Source organism: Mus pahari, chromosome 16, assembly GCF_900095145.1.
Source record: "Mus pahari chromosome 16, PAHARI_EIJ_v1.1, whole genome shotgun sequence".
NCBI classification, from domain to species: Eukaryota; Metazoa; Chordata; class Mammalia; order Rodentia; family Muridae; genus Mus; species Mus pahari.
Window position 1 is genome coordinate 16,866,372 of NC_034605.1, and position 22,935 is coordinate 16,889,306.

Genomic DNA, 22,935 nt, shown 5'->3' on the forward strand with positions numbered 1-22,935 from the left:
AGAGAGAGAGAAAGAAAGAAAGAAAGAAAGAAAGAAAGAAAGAAAGAAAGAAAGAAAGAAAGAAAGAAAGAAAGAAAGAAAGAAAGAAAGAGAAACGAGGAGGAAGAGGAAGAGGAAGAGGGAAAGAATAAAGGAGGAGGAAGAGGAGGAGGAGGAGGAGGAGGAGGAGGAGGAAAACAGCCTGCATTAGGAAATGAATGCACTAAGCAACAGCAGTACATAACACGGTCTCAAAAACAGAGTCAAAAACAGCGAGTACAACCAAGAGAAGGAAGATCCGCAGGTAACAGGTAGTCACATGGACATTTGGTCCATGGAGCAGCTTGAAGTAAATCAAATTATTTGGTAGAGTTGCAGAAGTGACACTGTAGAGAGTCTCGTCTCATTTTAGTTTGGAGACAATCTCACTGAGAATTTCCCACCCATCAGTAAGTAAGCAGACAGCTAACCCTCCCTTATGCCTCCACTACCTTAATTCAGAGGACCTAAACTTTACTCTGTAATTTATACACTAGATTTTGAGGGAAAATTCTGCATCCAAATATGCTAAATCTAAATTTCATCTTCCATCAGGCATGGTGGCACATGCCTGCATAATCCCAACTATTCCAGAAGCGAAAGAATAGCAAATTTAAGAGCAGCTTGGCCAGACAAGCCAGATCACAAAGTTAATTAGTTTATTCATTAAAATAACATAGTAACTATCCCTCCCTTCAACACTGAAATGAAAGGATGGCTGACCTTCAGGTGCATGGCCATCATGGATGGTGTTTCATCATAGTCGCCAAAAGTGTTGGGAAGACCTGAGAAAGAACATCAACCATTACTCAAAACTCTCTTAACAAGTGCTCTAAAATTTATACAATTCTATTATTGATAGTAAAATGATAATTGCTTGCAAAAGTAAATTACATAGTATTTATATATCAGAAATAGTACAGCAAAATAAAATCTGGAGAACATTTACTTTACTTTTGCATATTAAACAGAAATTTAGAGCCCCAATCTCCATCTCCAAGCTAATTCATTCTCTTTATAAGACCGTGTGTGAAAAATACCCCATGCACACTCCCATGGCCTTTGAACTAATGAACATTTGACATGCAATGCAATTAAAAACCAGTCTTCCTTCAAATTAGGCAAGTATTTCAACTGTGTTTCAGGCATAAAAAGTTTCAACTATCTCCCATGTGAAACTTTTACCTATTGCTTGTGACAGCTTTGTATCTAAACTAATGTTTCTTTCTTTAGTGTAACTTATACATTAACCTCTGACTATGTAATTTCCTGTTGGATTCATGTTCTGCCCTTACTTACTAAACAAAAATAAAATACATTATGCATTTTTAAGGTTTATTTATCTATTATGTATGAGAATTTTGTTCAGATTCATGCCTGTGCACCACCTGTGTGCCTATACCCACAGGGGTCAGAAGAGGGTGAAGAACTCCTAGAACTGGAGTTTAGATAGTTGTGAGCCAACATGTGGATGCTGGGTACTGAACTCAGGTCCTCTACAAGAACAAGTGCTTTTAACCACAGAACCATCTCTCAGACCCTTATTATGCATATTTATTTTTTGCTTTGGTTTGGTTTGGTTTGGTTTTGGTTTTTGGTTTTTTTGAGACAGGGTTTCTCTGTATAGCCCTGGCTGTCCTGGAACTCACTTTGTAGATCAGGCTGGCCTCAAACTCAGAAATCTGCCTGCCTCTGCCTCCCAAGTGCCGTGAATAAAGGCGTGAGCCACCACTGTTGGCTGCCTTATTATGCATTTTAAACATATTCATTTAAGGCCAGTGAGATGTCTCAGCAAGTAAAAGCATTTGTTGCCCAAGCTTGATGACCTGAGTTCAAGTCTCAAAACCCACGATGAAAGGGGAACCAATTCCCAAAAGTTATCCTCTGACCTCCATTTGTACTCCATGACACACATGCAATTGCACACACACACATACTGATCATATACAGATACTAATAAAACTGTTTAAATTTTCTTAATGTATATACATAGATAAAAAAAATACAAAAAGTTATTTTTAGCTCTAAATAGATGAACAGTGCTCAAAACATTCCCTGAGAAATCTAGCAAGCCCAGACCAAATCACCAATATTAATTGGATAGTTTCAGAACTACAAATATCTTTGAAATTTTTATGTGCCATTAACTAGAAATCTTAGCCTTTAGAACATAACAACACAGAATATTACCCATAGCTTTTCTGCTAATAAAATGAAACAGGAAAGGGACCCTTCTTATGTTGGCCTCTCTGGCTACATTCACATGGCAAAACTCATGTTAGCAACATAGCTAGACAAATTCCCTGAAGTTACAACCTATTTTGAAACATCAAGTTGTACAAAACTGTTCTCAGGTCTAAGTAGACTGATAAATACCCAAATACTCTTCTTTTCCCCTCAAAATTCATGTTGAGTCTCAAACACATATACTTGAGCACCCCCCTTCCCTCTTCCTCCCTCCTCTATACACGCATACACAGACATATACATCACATACGCCTACAACACAAATTCTTCAAGTCGAAAATCTGTCACCCCATTTACCATGCCTTGAATATAGAGTTCTTCGTGTGCAACCCCAACCTTAAACACACCTGCATTTGGGTAACAGAGGACATAGGCCGTTGTACATTTTCCAATTGTTTCAATGAAAGGCCTCATTTCAGCTGCACCCAGAGCACAATTTAATCCAATGCTGGAAAAACAAGCAGATATTAGAGTCATCATCATTTCATTCAAAATATTTATGCATAAAAGTTACAATGTCATATATGTGTCACCACATAATTGGAGTGATCCATAGACTGTACAGTTCTAATATAGATTAGTTCTAAGTTCTAATATAGATTAGTATTCAGTTAATAATGTATAAGAGTGAATCACACCAAGGCAAGATGTTAACAGGGAAAACTGACAAAAGTAGAGGCAAGGAGTGTAGAAGATAGAGATATAGAAAACTGGGCTTTACTCAGTTTGGTTTTTGTTTTTGTTTTTGTTTCTCTCTTAAATAAACCTGTACCTGGTCTAAAGCAACCATGATTCTCTGATCACCACCTTTCAACTGATCCTCACATTTCCCTTAAGACTGCTAAGTCCAAGTCCAGGCTTGATGGTCAATGTCTGTCATCCCAGCACTTAGGAGGTAGAGGCAGGAAACCTACTTAGTGCCACAGTGAGTCTGAAACCAATCTGAGGATCCATGAGATGCTGACTCAAAAAAACAAACAAAAACAAAAAAAGAGGAGATCCAATGCATGGTCAACCTGTACCTGAAAAGACCTGAACAGACCTGAACAGACACACCCTTTCAGTCTACCTGTTTTACTAGTACATTGGTAACTTTCATCTTGGGCTGCTGTGGTGGTGTGAGGGAGAATGGCCCCAAAGCCTCACATGTTTCAGCTGGTCAACTGTTTGGGAAGGATTAGGAGGTATGGCTTTGTTGCAGGAGGTGTGTCACTAGGGGACAGGCTTTAAGGTTTCTTAAGAGTGGCATCATTCCCTGCTCAGTGGTTATGTCTCACCATGTGAGCTGTCAGCTACCTCTTCAGGGCCATGCCTGCCTGCTGCCATCTTCCCTACTGTGACAGTCATGGACTCTAATCTCTAAACTATAAGCCCTAAACTAAATACTTTCTTTAGTAATTTGTCTTGGTTATGGCGTTTTAACACAGCAACAGAAAAGTAATCAAGACTACTGTCACCTAGATTCAGTATCATATAAATAACATTGCAAAACATTGTGCTATTACTAGTAAGGATATGTGAATGTTTTCCAAGCTTAGTTCCAATGCTACTTTGTCTTTTCCATACTTGACGTTACCCAGCCAACCAGTCTTCAAAACAGCAAGTAATGCTGTTCTTAAGGGTTCTAGTAAAGCTCAAACCATCACATATGGGCCATCTTCATCAACTACACAGTTCTCATACTGGCCTTAAGTCAACTCTGACAAATGCATCTATCCTGTCTCCCCGCTGAGCAAACTCAGGCTTGAGTCTTCCAACATAGTTCAGATGTTACCATCTCTAAAGAGTCACCTCTGAGTCATACAAGGACTCACTAGTGCATATGGCCAGATTTCTTTCAGTGTTTTTGTACAGTATCGTGTAATTTACCGTTTGTATTTAGAAAGAGGGAAAATGAGAGAGGCGTGCATATCTGGGAATCAGAGGATAATCTGCAGAAGTGGGCTCTCTCCCTCTACCGTGTAGGTCCTTGTGATCCAATCAGGTCACCAAGCCTAGAAGCCAGGAACTTTACCTACTGAACCGTGTTCTACATTCTTACTTAGTGAAGTGTTTCTCCTTCATGTGGGCTATTTCACTTACCCAGCATTCAAGGACACATAGCAGGGTTTCAATAAATGACAAGTTAATAATGACACGGGATTCTAATGTTCTTTGTTAATGAGGAGTCTGTGATAACAGTCAATCATTAAACAACAGTCTCTCATATGTTAGCCCTTATCATATATGACTGTGTTAACTTCTATATAACCTTCCACTCTTAAAAAATAAAAACCTGATCTCTAACATTCCTTGTTTTATTCTAGGATGGATGCTTCTGGTTACCCACAGATAGACACTGCATTAACACTTGCAATCTTTATTCTGAAAATAAACTGTTAATAACCTAAAGCAGCTGAAGACTCGCAGGCAAACATTTTGTTGCCCAAAAGGTATGAGAGCTGCTCCCCTGACGTCAACATTACAGTAGCTTGTAGCCCGTAGAGTCAAGTCTGAAAGTCTAGAGGAAATCCAGTCACAAAGGAAATAGCACAGGGGAAACGCAGAAGCAAGGCCCCTCTGAGGACACATTATGTAGCCTACAGTAGAAGTGCCCCAAAAGAAAGAGTCACTTACCACAGGGGGTCTGAATGAGACAGGCTGGTGACAAAAGCCTCTCCAGTCTGGCCAGAAAGAGTCCGCCCACTTTTATCAACAATGGTCCCAGAAATCTGAATTAACGATGGAAACAAAGCAACAATATAGACTCTGGTAAAGACTATGGTCACAAAGACAAAGTGCAACAAACAAGTACAAGTTCTTTGTTCTTTCATGAGAACAGAACAGTGGAACTCAAACTCAATAGCACAGTGTGCTGCCTGAGTGTCAGAATGGACATGTGACAAGTGCCTGGGGAAGAAGGACAGAGAAAGGCAGAGCCAGAGGCAAGAACAGCACAGGCAGCCAAGCCCATCCCTCGGCAAGCCCTGACAGCATGGATCCTTTTAACAGCCTGCTCTTCCTCAACCACTTCCAGGCTCATCTTCCATCTCTCCAAAGGGAAGCTGCCTACTGATAGGAGGGAAGCAAACAGAAGGGTGGTTTCTAAAAGATCACTTCATTCTACTATTCCAGGGAGGGGAAACTACAATAGAAACCTTAATTGTAAAGGATTTTCTTTTTAAAGGGAGTGCGGGGTTATCACGCACATATTTAAGAACTTACAAAGATAGGCCGAGGAGGAGCATAATTCTCTTCGAAGAGGTTCTGGAGCGCAAACAAGGCTGCCTGTTAAGAAAAAAAAAAAAAAAGAGGATTTCTGAGAGAGACCCAAGGTCAATCTAACTGCCTGATCACACTAATCCTTTCCCAAGACCACTTTAGGTAGTATACGCACAAAGCTGAAGAAAGGAGATTTTCCCTAAATACATAACCGTAATGCCCCTTCTCTGGGGTAACATGCACACGTTAACAAATGCTCAGTTGAGGAAAGAGCTCAGTACTGGAGCCCTTGCCTAGCATGATGGACAAGGGCCTGGGTTCAACCCCCAGCACCATATCAAAAAAAAAAAAAAAAAAAAAAATCTGAGTTCACCTAACAAGCTAATTATTTACTTTGAAGAACTAAAGAGTTAGCTTTTCTTTCGTTCCTCCTTCAATCAAAATAAACATATATAAATAAAAATGTTCTGCCTATTCTTTCAGCCTTTCATACACATCAAAGGTAGGTCTATGAACCAATAATAAGCATCACTGGAAAATTCATCGTGAGCTTGGGCTGTGAAACTACTTCACTCTTAAAAGTGCACGCTTGGGCTGGTGAGATGGCTCAGAGGGTAACAGCACCCAACTGCTCTTCTGAAGGTCCTGAGTTCAAATCCCAGCAACCACATGGTGGCTCACAACCATGATCTGATGCCCTCTTCTGAAGTGTCTGAAGATAGCTGCAGTGTACTTACATTAAAATAAAAAATAAATCTTTAAAAAAAAAGTGCACGCTTAAGTTCCAAGCAATGTATTCTAGTTCTTCCTTTTTTTAAAAAAGATTTATTTATTATTATATCTGAGTACACTGTAGCTGTCTTCAGATGCACCAGCAGAGGGCGTTAGATCTCATTACAGATGGTTGTGAGCCACCATGTGGTTGCTGGGATTTGAACTCAGGACCTTTGGAAGAGCAGTCAGTGCTCTTAACCGCTGAGCCACCTCTCCAGTCCTAGTTCTTCCTTTTATCATTAGTGTAATTGATTTGAAGATTAACACCTCTGAAATTGGAATGCAACTTGTCATTAATATGAACTCTCCTGGTGATGGAGGGCTTTTTCTTTGTCATGGGAAGTCTTTAAGTGGACAATATTGAATGCTGGATGTGGTGATGCACACCTGTAACTTCAATACGTGAGAGGCTGAAGCAGAAGGACGTCCAGTTTGAAGCTAGCCCATGAGACCAGTTCTAGGTCAGTCTGGGCTAAATAGCAAGACTGCATCACAAAAATAACGAAACTGAAATTCCTATTTTATAACTAAAAAAAAGTGATCCTTAAAGTCTTTTTTGTTGTTGTTGTTGTTGCTGTTGGCATGCTGACTTGTTGGTTGTTGGTTTTGTTTTTCTTTGTTTTTCAAGACAGGGTTTCACTGTGTAGCCCTAGGCTAGGTCAGCCACAAATTCTGAGATTCGCCTGCCTCTGCCTCCCAAGTCAGCTGGGCCCTCCCACATCAACCACAGTCTTCCTTACAGGTCAATCTGACAGAAGCATTCAACTAGAACTCAAGTTTTCTATTGCCAAACAATCCGGGCTTGTACCAAGTTGTCAAAAAATAACCAGGACAGGTCATCTCATGCATGTTCATTTCACTGAGAAATAATGACTATTTAGGGCTGGAGAGACAGCTCAGTGGTCACGTGCACAGGCTGATCTTTCAATTACCAACACCCATACGACATGTCACCACCCTCTGTAACCCAGTTCCGGTATCCCACATCCTCTCTGGCCTCTGTGGGCATCAGGCAGGCATGCAAGCAAAAATACCCAAACACATAAAATGAAAAAGATTAAAGAAATGTTCTACTTCATACTCCAAAATAAACTCCAAGTATGCCATGAGGGAAACTTCTAATATAAAAAGCCTACAAGGTGATTCATTGGGTACAGGTGCCTGCTGCCAAGCCTGATATCCTAAGTTTGGTCAAGGGACCACACGGTAGAAACAGAGGCCTGACTCCCCAAGTTGTCCGCCGACACTGTCCACTATTCATTGATGCACTGTGGCATTTACACACCCACACACATACACACGTGTATACAAACTAAACCTCAAAGACAGTTCAGTTGATGAAACACTTGCCTTATACGCATGAGGACCTGAGTTCAATACCTAGAACTCACTTTAAAAGCGGGGTGTGGTGGTGCACACTTGTAATCCCAGTTCTGGGGAGGCAGAAACAAGGATCTGGGGCTTGCCGGCTAGCCAGTCTCACCGGAGAGATCCAGAACAATGAGAAGTCTTAAAGGCAGTGGGCAGCATCCTTTAAAGGGTTAAGGATTCCTGGGGATGACACCAAGCTTATCTTCCATCTTCCTCGTGCCCCCTTACACATGCATACATATATGCATATGTATATATATAAACTCACACATGCAATTGCATAAAAAATGGAGCAAACACATTTAAAAACTTGAAAATTCAGTATTTTTTCACCAAATTTTAAAAAAGAAAGACGCTATCCTAGTCTTTGTATTCTTGTTTAGCCACCCAATACCGTGAGTTTTTTCACTTGTGTACCTGCTAGTTCAGTGGTTAGGAACACAGACTGTTTTTCCAGAGGACCCAAGTTTGATTCCTAGCAACCATATCAGGCAGCTCAAAACCACCCATAACATTCCAGCTACAGGTGGAATCAGATGCGTCTGGAATCTGGGCACTTGGGTACAGACATATACCCAGACACACACACATACGCTTATATTTTAAAAATCCAATAGGAAAAAAGAGCAGAGGACAGAAATCACAGAAAGGGAAATATGGTTTCTAGACTCAGGTAAGGTGGTATCAATCAGGGACAGACAAAAATGGAGCAAACACAAAACATTTATTTAACTTCAGTAACAGCTATTATTATCTTCTAACTGTAGAAGATTCTTTACCCCGTCATCCCTCTCCATTTTCCCCCCAACTTACTTTGGCATTGGCTGTATCAAAAATTGTTTCAATGAGTAAGATGTCGACCCCACCATCCAGCAGTCCCTTGGCCTGCTCCTGGTATGCTTCAACAAGCTCATCAAATGCTGCAAAATAAACCAAACAGCCAGTGCATCAGAAACCCACACCTTCAGAATGACACCAGGGGGTACCAAGCTCAAGCCTGGCACTTGTGAACTAATGATGGTTAAAACCGCAGTGGACTGAGGTAGCACACCATGAACCAAGTGCAGCGGAAGGGGATAAGCAGCAAGGTTGCTCCTAAACTGCTGCCACTCATCCTGGGCAGAGGGGGTCACAGGTGAGCCGGCAGTGGGGGTCACAGGTGAGCCTGCAGTGGGGCACACTGACTTGTTGAACTATGCTCTTTAGTCTCCACATATTTAGAATAAACATATCACTCTTCCCACACATCACCTTATCTATTAAAAGATAAATCGAAGAAATGGGCTGGAGAGATGGCTCAGTGGTTAAGAGTACTTGCTGCTCTTCAAGAGGACCAGAGTTCTAGTCCCAGCACACACATCAGGCAGCTTACAACTGCCTCTAACTCAGGTTCCAGGTGACTCAATGCTGCATCTGAATTTGCACGCAGGCACACACCAAATAAAAATAAAATACAATAAGGCAAATGACATCTGGATACATCACAGGTAAACCTCTAACAGAAGTTATGAGCCCACGGATTTCACCATCCCTCATCTCAGACAAGAATCCTCGCTAGAAAACAATTTTTGACTCAGCCAACAGTGTTCAGTAACAACTAGGTAAGCTTTGTTTAAAATGCCCTGTGGCGTCTGTTTCTGCTGAGAAATCATCTGTCTTCTCACTTTATCTCCCAATCAAAACAAAAAAACGCCCAGCTACTTCACAGAGACCTAGCTATATACCACCTTTACGTTGGCTATGCAGTTACACCTGACCCAAACGGCTTGGGAACAGGCTCCCCACTGTCACGTCCAGTCCAGAGAACATGGACCACACATCGGCCTGGGAAGAGCCACTCTTAGTAAAGAGGCACGGTAGCACAGCACGCACAATTCAGTAAACAAAATCTCAAAAGCTGTGCCTGCCTGGATTTGTCACCTAAACAAAATCCATTACCACAAATGGATAATTAGTTCTAGGACTTTAAATCCTTTTTAAGCAGTGTTAATGCTCACAGATTGACCTACACGTCTAATTTTTGGTCAGATCTGAACAAAGCAAGTTTATATGTGATAATTTATCTTGATAAGGCTAGTTTAGGTCAAGTAAAAGGTGATATGAACTGGGCATGGTGGCTCATACCTGAAATGCCCCCACTCAGAAGGCTGAGATGAAAAGACTGCCTCTAAGCAGAGAGTAGCATGGACGAGTCAGAGTTCTAGGCCACCAAGCCTGGACTGCTGTGTCAGCTCCTGTCTCAAAAAAAGATTTACAAAAAACTGTTCCAGCTGGGCGTGGCGGCACACGCCTTTAATCCCAGCACTTGGGAGGCAGAGGCAGGTGGATTTCTGAGTTTGAGGCCAGCCTGGTCTACAGAGTGAGTACCAGGACAGCCAGGACTACAAAGAGAAACCCTGTCTCCAAAAACCAAAAAAAAAGTTCCAAAAAGTTAAAGGATAGGAAGAGAGAGACAACACAGCAGGTATTTTATAGTAGTTAGTTTTATAGGAAGCACTGACACATCACCAGGAACTGAAAGCAAGTGCAAGTAAGAACAGCAGCCAGCTGGTGAGCACTGCAGCTCTATGGTAAGCCCTGGACACGGGTTCAGTCACTCATTGCTGGTGAGCACTGCAGGCTCTACAGTAAGCCCTCGACACAGGTACAGTCACACATTGCTGGTGAGCACTGCAGGCTCTACAGTAAGCCCTTGACACGGGTACAGTCACACATTGCTGGTGAGCACTGCAGGCTCTACGGTAAGCCCTCGACACGGGTACAGTCACACATTTCTGGGGTCTCACTTTTACATTACTAAAGCACCTCCCCAAGGTCTATGGTTGGATGTGAATACTCACTGATGTTCCTATAATCTGGCCTTTCCACAGATGGGGAGACAGAAAGTGTTTTATTAGTCGGACCCAGAGCTCCAGCCACAAACCTCTTGACTCCTTTGGGAAAAGAGAAAAAAAAAAGTGTGAAGTCACAAATTGCTCAGCCTCCTGCTATGAATCCACAGACTTTAGGATCAAGTGCAGTAAGACTCGCTTATAATCTCAGTACGCAGAAGCAGGAGGCTGTGAGCTTGAAGCTGACCTGGACTTCCTCGTGAGACTCAATCTCAATAAAACAAAGAGGGCTACGACATGGTAGCAGTAGGGTGCTTCCCTGGCACACGTGCGGCACTCATCCTGGCTCAACGACCCCCCCCCATAGAGAAAAAAGAAGGGGGTGAGGGAGACCTTCCTTGAATACAAGGCTATAAAAACCCACAAGTCAGAAACCTAAAAAGTCCCATTTGAAACAAAACTTGTATTGAACTAATAGAAGGTTACCTAATTTTATGTCACTGAGACAACTGACAAATTACCTTAACATGTTTGTCATGACTAGGAAAATCACACAATAAAAGGGACATATAAACATTACTGCCATAATGATTCAAAAGAACTCTCAAGCTTTCAATCCAAGTATTTCTGCACGCAATCTCTATTAAAGCTGTGTGTTGGCATACTTCCCTCCCTATTCCTTAAGAAAAATTCAAGGTGCCTCACATTAGAACATAATGTAAACTGCTTTACAGCTTTATACTATAGGCCTTTCACTCAAGTAAATACTAAATCCAAACTAACAATTATAAAGCTTGAGATCCTAGTATGAAGCAGAATGAATATTGCTCTAGTCTACATTTTAAAAAATATCTTGCCTCTAGGCCAGAAGTAAACTTGTTTCTATAGCAGTCTGGGAAGTTGTGCTCTTATGCATATCAGAACAAAAGCCAGGAGTCCTATAACTGTAGCCTGATGACTTTAGAAACATAGTAACATAGGCCGTGCTTTACAACTACACAGGAAAAGGCTGACAACTAGCTGATAATCTACCCTGTGGCTAGGCATGACTGCACACATTTGTGATTCGAGCACTTGGGAAGTAGAGGCAGGAGGATCAGTAGTTCAAGGTTCCCCTCTGCAACACTTGCTGAGACCCACCTTGGACTCTAAGACAATTTTGAAAGAAAGAGAGAGAGAGAGAGAGAGAGAGAGAGAGAGAGAGAGAGAGNGAGAGAGAGAGAGAGAGAAAGGAAGGAAGGAAGGAAGGAAGGAAGGAAGGAAGGAAGGAAGGAAGGAAGGAAGGAAGGAAGGAAAAGAAAAGAAATTATTTTGTAGCCTGTGCAATGGTTACAGGCCCAAATGTTCTTCCTCGTCTCCAGAGCTGAATAAAGGCACTGATAGATGTAAGGAAAATAGACTTATCTTTGGTGTTTGGGCCGGTTCAATAGCCTGTGACCACCCCTCTGTTGGGGTAATAGGCTCTGTAAGTCCATGAACTTAAACACTATCTCCCCAAGACAGATTGCCTCAACAATTGCTTTGGTCTTCATTAGTATGCTGCCTGTAACTTCCTAGCAATTTCTTCACATCTCTGCTACTGACAATAAGTTTATATCTATTTCTTCTACAGTGTTTCCTATCTCTGAGCCTCCTCCCAGCCAAAGTGTTCTGATGGCAGTCAGCCAGGAGGTTAATTATTTCAGGAACCACTTTCCAAGTCCCATCAAGACTAAATCTAATGCTATATCCTCCGTCAGCCAGGAAGAGCAGTCAGGTCACTGGCAGACTACACGGAAAATGCTCAAAGGCAATCACTGCTCAGGAAGCTGAGCACGAGGATGAAGCAGCTTCACAGGGATAAGATCCAATCCTCTAATAATACCCAAAACCAAACCAGCCAGTTGCTATAATGACCCAGTGATGTGCTTCCAAGGGGGGAAAATTATTCCAGGTTTAAGTACATAGAGCATCATGAGCCTATCTACCAAGTCAGGCTATGAGCAACAGCAGAAGGCTCATGGAGACAGTGTCATGTTACACAGACACTGAATGGCTCACTATGATACTGCAGAGTAGTACCCTACAAATAAGTAAATTATCTGCTCCCAGCCAAACATCATGTCAGAGGAACCTGCACATTAGAGTTGAGAACATACAAGGACTTGTGTGTATGCAACGAAGAAAGGAGAGCGTCCCTTACCTGTCTGCAGAGTTATCTCCTCAGCGGCTTTTCTGGCCACATCTGCAGAGCACTTGTTCATCCGGTAGGCCTAACATATCAACCACTGGTTAGTCTGTCCTGCTTTTTCCTCCATCCAGTAAGGGATCTGTAACTAGCTAATTCTCATTTAACTCATCAAGGCACTATAGTAAGGACCAAGGAGGTGTGAGTGAGACCAAACTCTGTAAGCTGATATCTGGACATCCAACAGGTCAAATACGCTGATACAGCCATAGTCTACAGATTAATAAAATATGCTAGCCTAGGTATAGTAACCTATAATCCTAGCACTGGGAAAGCTGGGACTGAATTCATAACCTGCCAAGGCTATATAAGGAGAGCCTGTCTTGAAAAAGAGGAATTAAAAAAAGAGAGGGAGAGAGAAAGTCTTCTAATGGGAAAACCACCAGCAAGTAAGGAAGGAAACCTAAGATCTAGGACAGCCTCATCCACTGCAGAACCAGCCGGCGGCTCCCAAGGCAGCTCGCCCTGGCCCTGATCATCTTCCTGGGGAAGAATCAGTTCTGTGGGGAAGAAGCAGTTCTGAACTTTCTGAAGATTAACACCTTGAAAATTTTGCTGGGTGGTAGTGGTACATGCCTTTAATCCCAGCACTAAAGAGACTGAGATCTCTGAGTTTGAAGCCAGCTTGGTCTATGCAGCAAGTTCCAGAATAGCCAGAGCTACACATGGAACCCAGCCTTGGAGAGATGAACCAGTTAAAAGCACTGGATGTTCTTCCAGAGAGCCCGAGTTCAATTCCCAGCACCCACATGGTCGTTTTCAATCACCTATTAATTGAGTTCCAGGAGAACCAATACTCTCTTATAGCTTCCATGGGCACCAAACCCACTCAGGAGTACACAGACATATGTAAGCAAAACACTCAAACATATAAAAATAAATAATTTTTTTCCATCTGAGTAAGAATCACAGACTTAACTCTGGGAAAAAGCAAGCAAGTAGGTACACACGTGTGAAGCAGTCTACAATAAGTAAAAGGACCCTTCAGAAACTGTCCACACTCCAGGCAAGTGTTCCTAGATTTGTGATCTGTATTAATTCCTTTAACTGCCTCCTCAAATTATGCAATTAGCAAACCGGGATATCCTAAACAGGGCTTGGTGCACTGTGGCTCATGGCCCATCTCACTGCCACAGCCATTTACTGACACGTACAGGTCACCACTGTCAGAAATGTCGCCTTCACGAAAGAACACACTGTTATATGACTCTTACTTTGCAAAATGAATAGACTGCTATCCTCATAAGCACCTTGATTCCTCATCACTGGGCTTAGACTGACAGCCGCTTGGGGGATTTTATCGCTACCAACCTCCAATGAAGCAAATACTAATACTCATATTAGACATAAAAATCTCACCAAGTGTTCAAGGCCATAGTCAGCCTGGGCAATACTAGTACTGCTGAAAGTGTTTGTTTCGATGATATCTGCTCCAGCCAGCAAGTATTCCTGCAATAAAAGATAGTAAGTCAGCAGTTGTGAATTTAAGAGTCCCTGGCCCCAATAACAAAACATGTCCTTTCGTGTCTGTCACTAACAACCAACCACATCTTAACCAACATTTAAAACAATACATTTAAGATTAGAGGTGCAGCCGGACAGTGGTGGCACACGCCTTTAATCCNAGCACTTGGGAGGCAGAGGTGGATTTCTGAGTTCGAGGCCAGCCTGGTCTACAGAGTGAGTTCCAGGACAGCCAGGGCTACACGAAAAACAAAAACAAAAACAAAAACAAAAAAAATTAGAGGTGCAAGCAGGTACAAGAATTTCACAGAAAGGCATGTTTTAATACATAAGCACGGAACATAAATTCAGACTCCAGGCTGGCCTTGAACTCAGATGCTGCTGAGATTAAATGCCGGCCCACCATGCCTAGCTTGTTGTTGCCATTTTTAAGGGGAAAAAATATATAGATAAGATATTTCAAGGGGCAGTGGGTGGGCAGTAACAAGAATCCTGTCTCTCAAGTTCCTTAAATTTTCTGAGCATCAGCCTCCTCGTCCAAAGTATTAAAACCATCTCTGCCTGTAGTAACGTCTGCATAATATCAGCCAGCGTTTCAAGTGTCTGGCACACCCTGGGCACTCAGAAGACACCAGCTCTATTCCCTTTACCTCCCTACTTTAACATAGCTGATTTGCACTAATAAGTGCACCATGACTAAGGCATCAAATCTGAGCATACTGTCTACACACACACACACACACACACACACACACACACCCTGGATCATCGAGACTTGGTGTCCTACCACTCTGCTGTTTAAAACCCGCCTTCCTAGTTTGTCTGTCTGGATAACATCTCCATCTCAATCTGACTCACAGCCTAGACTCCTTTGATTTTCTAACAGTCAACAAACTCAGTCTTCCCTAAGCTCATAATGTTTGCAAAACTAAAAATAAAGGCAGAGGCAGGTGGATTTCTAAGTTCGAGGCCAGCCTGGTCCATAGAGTGATTCCAGGACAGCCAGGGCTACACAGAGAAACCTTGTCTCAAAACAAAACAAAACAAAACAAACAAAAAACAAACAAACAAACTAAAAATGAAAACCAACATGAGCACATTTATAATAGCAGTCATCAAGGAGATAACTAACACAACTTTATTATATGTCATGTGACACCAAAAAGGCTACTGTATGTTTCTGACATGGGGAGGCCGTCCAAAGCACCATGAACAAGGAAACACAATGTGTAAAGCATATTGCTACAGTGTGACTGTAAACTGTACTTAGATTCATGTTTAACGACTTGGTCCCAACTGGTTGGTAGGCCTTCCAGGAGGTTGTAGAAGCCTTGGGAAGTGGGCCCAGCTGGAGGAAGGAATCTCCCCCTGCTCCCTAATGAACACAATGTAACATGATCAATGCCATACAGCAAGCGGCTGCTATCATGCATTTCTGACACAGTGAGCTGTATCTTCTCTATGAGCCAAAATAACCTCTTTTTATTTCTGCCAGCTATTTCAGCAGAGATGACAAAAGTAACTTATGCATACAACCACTGAATTTAAAACACATATTCTACTCACTTCTATGCAGATATAAATGTTCAATAAAAAGTCTACAACCAGGCAGTGCTCCTAATTCCCACATTCGGGAGGCAGAGGCAGGAGAACCTCTGTGAGTTTGAGGCCAGCATGGTCTACAGAGGGAGTTCCAGGACAGCCAGCACTACACAGAGAAACCCTGTCTCAGAGGAACAAAAAAAAAGAAGATAGGCACCAACCGATAGTAGTTATCTGAGAAGGATAGCAATTTATAGCAATAGCTAAACAGGAATTTATTCTTATTTTTAAAAAGCAAAAACGGGGACTAGAGTGATGGTTCTAAGGTTAAGAGCTGGCTGTTCTGCCAAAGGACCCAGTTTCACTTCCAGCATTCATATGGCAGCTCACAACCATATGTAACTACAGTCCCTGAGGATCAGACACCGTCTTACAGGCTCTACAGGCACTAGGCATCCATGCAGTACAGACATACATGGATCTAAAACATCATACACAAATTTCAAATATATATATTTTATAGAACATAATATATATATGTACACTTTTATATATTTATTTTATATACATAATTTAATGTATTAATTTATACACAGAGTGTGTGTGTGTGTGTGTGTGTGTGTATTTAAAAAAACTGAAAACAGGGGCTAGAGAGATGGCTCAGCAGTTAAGGGCACTGACTGCTCTTCCAAAGGTCCTGAGTTCAATTCCCAGCAACCACATGGTGGCTCACAACCATCTGTAATGAGATCCGATGCCCTCTTCTGGTATGTCTGAAGACAGCTACAGTGTACTAATATAAATAAAATAAATATTTAAAAAAAAAAAAAAAAGAACTGAAAACAAACCTAAGGGTACCTCCTAAAGTCATATTAAAATTTAATATATGGGGGTTGGGGATTTAGCTCAGTGGTAGAGTGCTTGCCTAGCAAGCAAGGCCCTTGATTCGATCCTCAGCTCTGGGAAAAAACAAAAACAAACAAAATAAACAAAATAACATGTAAATCTTGGTAGAGAAAGGCCTATCACTTAGACCTCAGCGTACCCACTAGAAGAAACAGCTCTGCTTTCTTTTGCCTGCACCCTGCCACACAATGGGAAGAAAGGCTTATGATAAGTAAAGGAGGGCCCTCAACAAACACCAGATTAATGGCATCTCAATGATGCACTTTCCCAGGGTTATGAGCCGTAAGAAATAAACGCCAGGGCCTGAAGAAAGGGCTCAATAGTTAAAGAGCATCGAATGCTCTTCGAGGAGACCCAGGTTTGATACCCAATACCCACACATCAGCTCACAACCACTTGAAACTCTAGTTCTAAAGGGTCTGACACCCGCTTTTGGCTTCCCTGGGCACCAGGCACACACACGACACACATACAAACATATAGTCAAACCCCATACATATAAAATAAATAAATAACATGATACAAATGCTTACATACAGTCAAAACACCCTCACACATACATAGATAGATGGTAAATAGATAGACAGAAATGTTGTTTGAGCCACCCAATCTGAGAATTTTTATAGCAGTACAAATTAAGACCCATCCAGTATTTCTTTACAAGGTTTTAATAGGCAAACATGGAACTTCTAATTTGTTCCACAATTTATGGTTTTTCAACAGAAGTTTAAATGCTAAAACACCAAAAAACAATAAACTAAATACCCTGTGTTTTTCACCTGCTTATCCCAAGTGTCCAACACAGTGTGGAACTTTTACTTGGTTTTTAAATCAATCACCAGCTTTTCAAATAGATCACGTCCTTTTTCCATATTTTCTAGAGCAAAGGCCACGACAGTCTGAGACTGATACAAGAAATAACTTGAAGAAACGTTTAGGAGCCTGGAAATAACTCACCTTATGAATCTGGTAAATAACATCAGGCTGAGTTATACTTAAGATGTCATTGTTGCCTTTCAGTGGCCTGGTGTGATCTTTAAACTCTTGACCTTGGAAATGTTCTTCACTTAGTTTGTACCGCTGGATCATTGTCCCCATTCCACCATCTAGCACCATGATCCTTTTCCGAAGAATGGCTTCAATCTCATCCTGCAGGCTTTTCTTCATCTTTCCTTTAAAGAAAGTAAAAACTGACTTCAAAGAATGGAAGTAGATATGTGGGGGATTTAGGTAAGGGGTAGACAGTGCATAGTGTGTAAGACCCCCGAGTCTGATCTCCAGCAGCACAAGAGGAAAAAGAAAGACATAGAACCCATAACTCTCAGCACGGAATAAGCAGACCTCATAAAAGATGCAACTACAGCCCTAGCAAACCGCTGTCAAAAACGCTGACACTTCTTTACAATAAAATGACTTACATATCACAGAGCACAGATGAATCCCCCAAACAATGGTGAAGCAGGCTTAGCTAGTTCTGTTTCAGAGTTCAGAAAAAAAGTCAACAATTGTTTAAGGAGCATAAGCCTAGGCCAGGCTGCAGAACTCTTCAGGACTGTCTTTGTTAATTCTATAAAGCTATCACAGTTGAACAGTGGTAATTCCAATCAGACCTTCAAAATACAGCTGGTTCTTAATGGGTTAGTGAATGAGCATAAAAGACAGAAACAATTAACTACCGTATTTATATAAATTTTCATCTTTGTAACAGTACTTATGTAAATGTTCATCTTTGCAACAGTTCACTATATACCATAAACAACCAAACTCCCACACATACAAATTCTGAAATCTAGAAAGAAATATGTAAATATATGGGTATATATGAAAGAGTCTACAGAAACAAGAGAATCATGAGTAGCAAACACAAACAGATTAAAAGAGTACAGGTAATAAATGAGAGGAAGTTGAAGACAAAACTCCACAACAGGTCCTTGAAAATTTCCTGCTAGCCAGGCATGGTGGTACATTCCAGTAACCCCAACACTGTCAGAAGCAGGAGGATCAGGACTTCAAGGCTATTCTTGTCTATACAGGGAGTTCAGAGGCCAGCCTTGGCTACATGAGACCCTTTCTCAAAACAACAATAAAATATCATTCTTCATCATCCATATGCTTATTATCCTTAAAGAGTAATTAATGTACAATTTATCCTAAGAGGCCAGACCACTAATTGTTCTAGTAGGAGGTTATCTTTTACTAGGTCTAATTATCATTAGAGACCAGCATTCCTAATTACCATCAGAACCTTCTCTGAGATGTAAATCCCCTTGGGCCAAGGAGAAGGCTCAGAAGGAAAAAGTACTTACTGTGTAAACCTGAGAGCCTGAGTCTCCTCATTCCCATGGTGGGAGGGAAGAACAGGTCTCCTGAAACTTTAGCCAACATGTGCAAACCAACATACCCGAACCACCCCTCAAACAATAAGGAAAATTTAAAAACCAAATCCTCCTAATGATTGTCCTTTCCCTTAGCATAGTGTGGGCATTCACTGAAACTTTATTCTTCTGTAAAGAATGCCCCCCCTCATAGTTTCTGTGTTCAGTTCATTAGGTCTAGACTATCCCGTGTTTAACTTAACAGAGCAGATTCTATGCCTGATCTTAGCAGAAAAGTAAAGAAGGGATGACTACTCTAAGTAGAATGGATTCTTTGACACATCTTTTTGGGTGACTAAAAGAAGGCATGGTTTCACAGTAACTCCCAGTAGATGATCAGAAATGCTCTATGTTTAACATCTGTGTGCATGTAAATAAATAAGTACTATATAGAAAAGAGTTCCGAGAACCGTCCTGGTGAATAAGCCCAAGAAGCAACATCACATTGTATTTTCCCCAGTCTGAGTAGATCCTACAGCTTTGTAGGATCGGGTGTTTCTTTTAGGTTTTGTTTTTCCTTCTTCTTCTTTTCTTCCTTTTCTTGACTTGGTGCCATTTGTCTTCACAGCAAATATTCCAAAGGATAAACAGATGTAGGACTAACTGGTTACAGCACCCATCAGATGCTGAAAGGAACATAAAGTCAGGTAGCAACCGAGAACTACCTAAGACTGGGGACACAGCTCAGGATAAATCACTTGCCTAGCATGTACAAAAGCTTACAGCAGATTCCCTAGCCCCCCCCCCCCCAGCACTGCAAACAAAATAGTGAAAACCAAGCCAACTTAAAGAATAAGAAGTTATAAGACAATTAGTTCCTAATATATGGGCCTGTAAGTGACATGCTACAGTATCAGGAACACAGCTCCTCTGGAGAGAATGGCCTTAATGTGGGTCGCAAAAGGACTTCCCTTTCACAGGACAAAATGGCGTAGAGTAAAAAAATACTTCTCTTTTCTGCACAATAAGCAAACTACCTCAATGCCTTCTCATCGGTTTCCCACCGTGGCTATTTTAATATCTGCCCCCCCCCCAAGTTCCTTGGAGGATTCCTCTTTCACTTGGCGGTCTCTAATCTCTAGTTCGAACTGATTTGCTGCATTTTATAGGCATCTGTTTACATATTATCTCATCTTTGAAATATATATATATATATATATATATATATATATATATATATATATTCTCCCACTAATTTCTAAAAGCCAGAAGAGGCCTGAGTTGCTGCTACCCATTCACTGGCTCCTTTTATTCATTCTTCCATTAGTCTTTCGTAGCTAAGTTCATAAAAGCATGCAAGGGAGAAGTAAGAGATCACTAGAAGCTGCAGCTGAAACTTTCTCACTGGGTCTGGGGTTATAGCCTCTCCCTGACCACCTGCTAGAGGGATTTACTCTTGGACTTGACGCTTGCTGGGCAAGCATCTCACCACTGAACCATATCCACAGCCCGGGACACATCCAGCTTTCAGTTCAACCTTGAAGTTCAGTAATCTTAGTTCTTCCGTAAGACTTGACAGCATGACAGGAAATAACACAGAGAGAAAAAAACAAAAGCTGGACACCAGTGGCTAAGGGTCTTTTAGGATGTTAAAGCGACGTGTTTGTGATGCCAACACATAGGTGAGAGAAGCAGATAGATTTCTGAGCTACAGGTAAGGGGCCTAGAACTTGATGTTAAACCATGGAGGAAAGTGGAGACAAGAGCAGGGCCAGGTGCAAATAGTCAACCATTTTCTTTAATGTTCTACAAAATTCAAGCTATTTGATCACTATTCAATCTATTCTAAGTTTTCAGAGGCTTTCTGCTGACAGCAATAACTATATTCAAAAGAAGAAATTACTCTTCTTTTTCTAAAAAGAAAGGAAGAAGTGTGAAGCCCTACAAGATTAAATAACTATACCATAACCCTATGAAAAAGCGATCTTATTTTATAGCAACAGCAATGTGCTGTCGGGCAATGTCCCACCGGTTTCAAGAACAATTCTACCAGCCCTATTTGTCAGATATCCACCCTCCTCCTAGGGCTACATACTATGCCATACCATACTCACTGTTCTGTCTTAAAAAGAAACAGGATCTCATGTGACCCAGGCTGGTCTTGAACTCATTATGTTACAGAGAATATAGCCTTAAGATTAAGACCCTTCCAAAAGCAAAAACAAAAAAGAAAAGGCCGGCCGGGCGTGGTGGCGCATGCCTTTAATCCCAGCACTTGGGAGGCAGAGGCAGGCGGATTTCGGAGTTCGAGGCCAGCCTGGTCTACAGAGTGAGTTCCAGGACAGTCAGGGCTACACAGAGAAACCCTGTCTCAAAAACAAAAACAAAGATTAAGACCCTTCGAGTCTAGTTTTATGCAAAGCTAGGGATTAACTAAACCAGAGCTTCTTGTCCGCTGGGCAAGCAGAATCTGATGTCCTTATTACTGGTTCTCTACGTCTTACCTCACTCACACGTCTTATAGGAATCTCTGTCCAAAATTTTAAGATACTCAAAACTGAAATTATACTCCCTCTGTGTCTTTTCTCATTGTGGCGGCCGGAGCCACCCATATCCGAGTCATTTGCGATTACTATTCCGCCTTCCATCCCCATCCCTGGGTACTGAGAGTCCGGTCAGCCCACCTTCAAGCTAACCAGGGTTTCCAAAAGTAAAGAGAAAAGGAAACTAAAAACCCACGTGGTTCAACTGACTAGGCTGCCTCACCGGCCTCCCAGCACCTGAACTCGCCTCTGGCAGACAGCGTTCCGTAAATATTTACTGAATGCAGTTACATCATGCAGAACGTCCCAGGAGTCCCGCGGGAAGTTGTTGCTCGAAGTTGCAACGCTAAAAGGCACCGCTCGTCGCTCCGCCACCGGACCGAGCGCGTGCCGGTGAGTGAGGAAAGAGACCCAGCAAGGACCGCGTCACCCCCGAACTCCGAGCTGCGTCTCCGAAGGAGAAGCACCTTGGAGAGCCCGAGGCACCCACAGAACCGCTAGACCTGGATGGAGGAGTTACCGAGTGACAACAGCGCAGGCGACACGCCGCCAAGCGTCCTCCTCCAGCAGGGAAGGCTTGATCTCCAAAAAATTCCACCGCGGGCGGCTCCGGCCAGCGTTTTCTGGCCTGACAAGATCCCTGAAGCTCCAGAGCCGACGCACGGGGCCTCCGGGTACTGCGCCTCGGGCACGCGCTCCTGACCGAACCCCCAAGCGCAGGGCTCCCCGCCACAGCGCAAGGCCGCAGCGACAGACTAAAGGAGTAGACGACCTGGAGACCGCCACGAGTGCCACAGCGCCCTTAGCTCTCGGCTCAATCTAGCCTCCCGCAGGAGGGCCCGCCCCCTCCCCGGCATGTGATTGGGCCTCAACAGCTCCTCGCCGCCGTGTATAGGCTGTTGGTCGTAACCAATCGTCGGAGGCTTTGCTTCGTGGCCCTATGGAAGAGTACTGGGTCCCTATGGAGACCAGAGCGTCTCTTCTCTGAGTTCCGGAAATGGCTCCCAAAGACCTCTCCAAGTTCTAGTCGAAGAATCCATATTATATAGTATTGGCTCGCACCAGTAGTGCAGTGTCAAAGACCAGGAATCTAAGGTCATAAAATTAATTGAAGCTTAGTTTTGCGGGCACTAAATATCTTGTCTCCCTCATCCGCAGAAAAGAAAGACTAGAATGAAAGTGACTATTAAAATGTATAGGCTTGCAACAGGGATTAAAATAAGAACCCGTGAATACACTGTGGAAGTTCTGAGGTACTATAGACGCTAATGGCCACACTGATAGTAAGCATTTATTGAGTAAAACGTTGAGATACACACTTGGGTAGCACAAGTGGGCCAGTAAGAGGTTGCATAAATAATTAAACATGAAGAAAGAAAGTAGGAACATCCCAAAGGGTTTATGGTATAAACCCTTAAATAAGGACCTGGGTATTTTCTATGAGGGGCAGAGACGCTGCCAGTCTGAATAAAAAAAAAAAAAAAACAAAAACGGTG

The 22,935-nt window shown here is 42.3% G+C and overlaps 1 protein-coding gene across 1 annotated transcript in view; it reads right to left on the bottom strand.

Moving 5' to 3' along the window:
- Mtr (5-methyltetrahydrofolate-homocysteine methyltransferase) overlaps positions 1-22,215 on the bottom strand; it is a 74,590-nt gene extending 52,375 nt beyond the window's left edge. Inside the window, exons 1-10 of the mRNA XM_021216107.2 lie at positions 21,960-22,215; positions 17,539-17,753; positions 14,029-14,118; positions 12,625-12,694; positions 10,452-10,544; positions 8,425-8,531; positions 5,470-5,532; positions 4,882-4,976; positions 2,613-2,713; positions 742-803 (exon numbers count right to left, since the gene is read on the bottom strand). Of these exons, the coding sequence (XP_021071766.1) occupies positions 742-803; positions 2,613-2,713; positions 4,882-4,976; positions 5,470-5,532; positions 8,425-8,531; positions 10,452-10,544; positions 12,625-12,694; positions 14,029-14,118; positions 17,539-17,748 (891 nt within the window). The 5' untranslated portion in view covers positions 17,749-17,753; positions 21,960-22,215. The remainder of the gene's footprint in view (positions 1-741; positions 804-2,612; positions 2,714-4,881; positions 4,977-5,469; positions 5,533-8,424; positions 8,532-10,451; positions 10,545-12,624; positions 12,695-14,028; positions 14,119-17,538; positions 17,754-21,959) is intronic.
- Between the last annotated feature and the right edge of the window lie 720 nt (positions 22,216-22,935).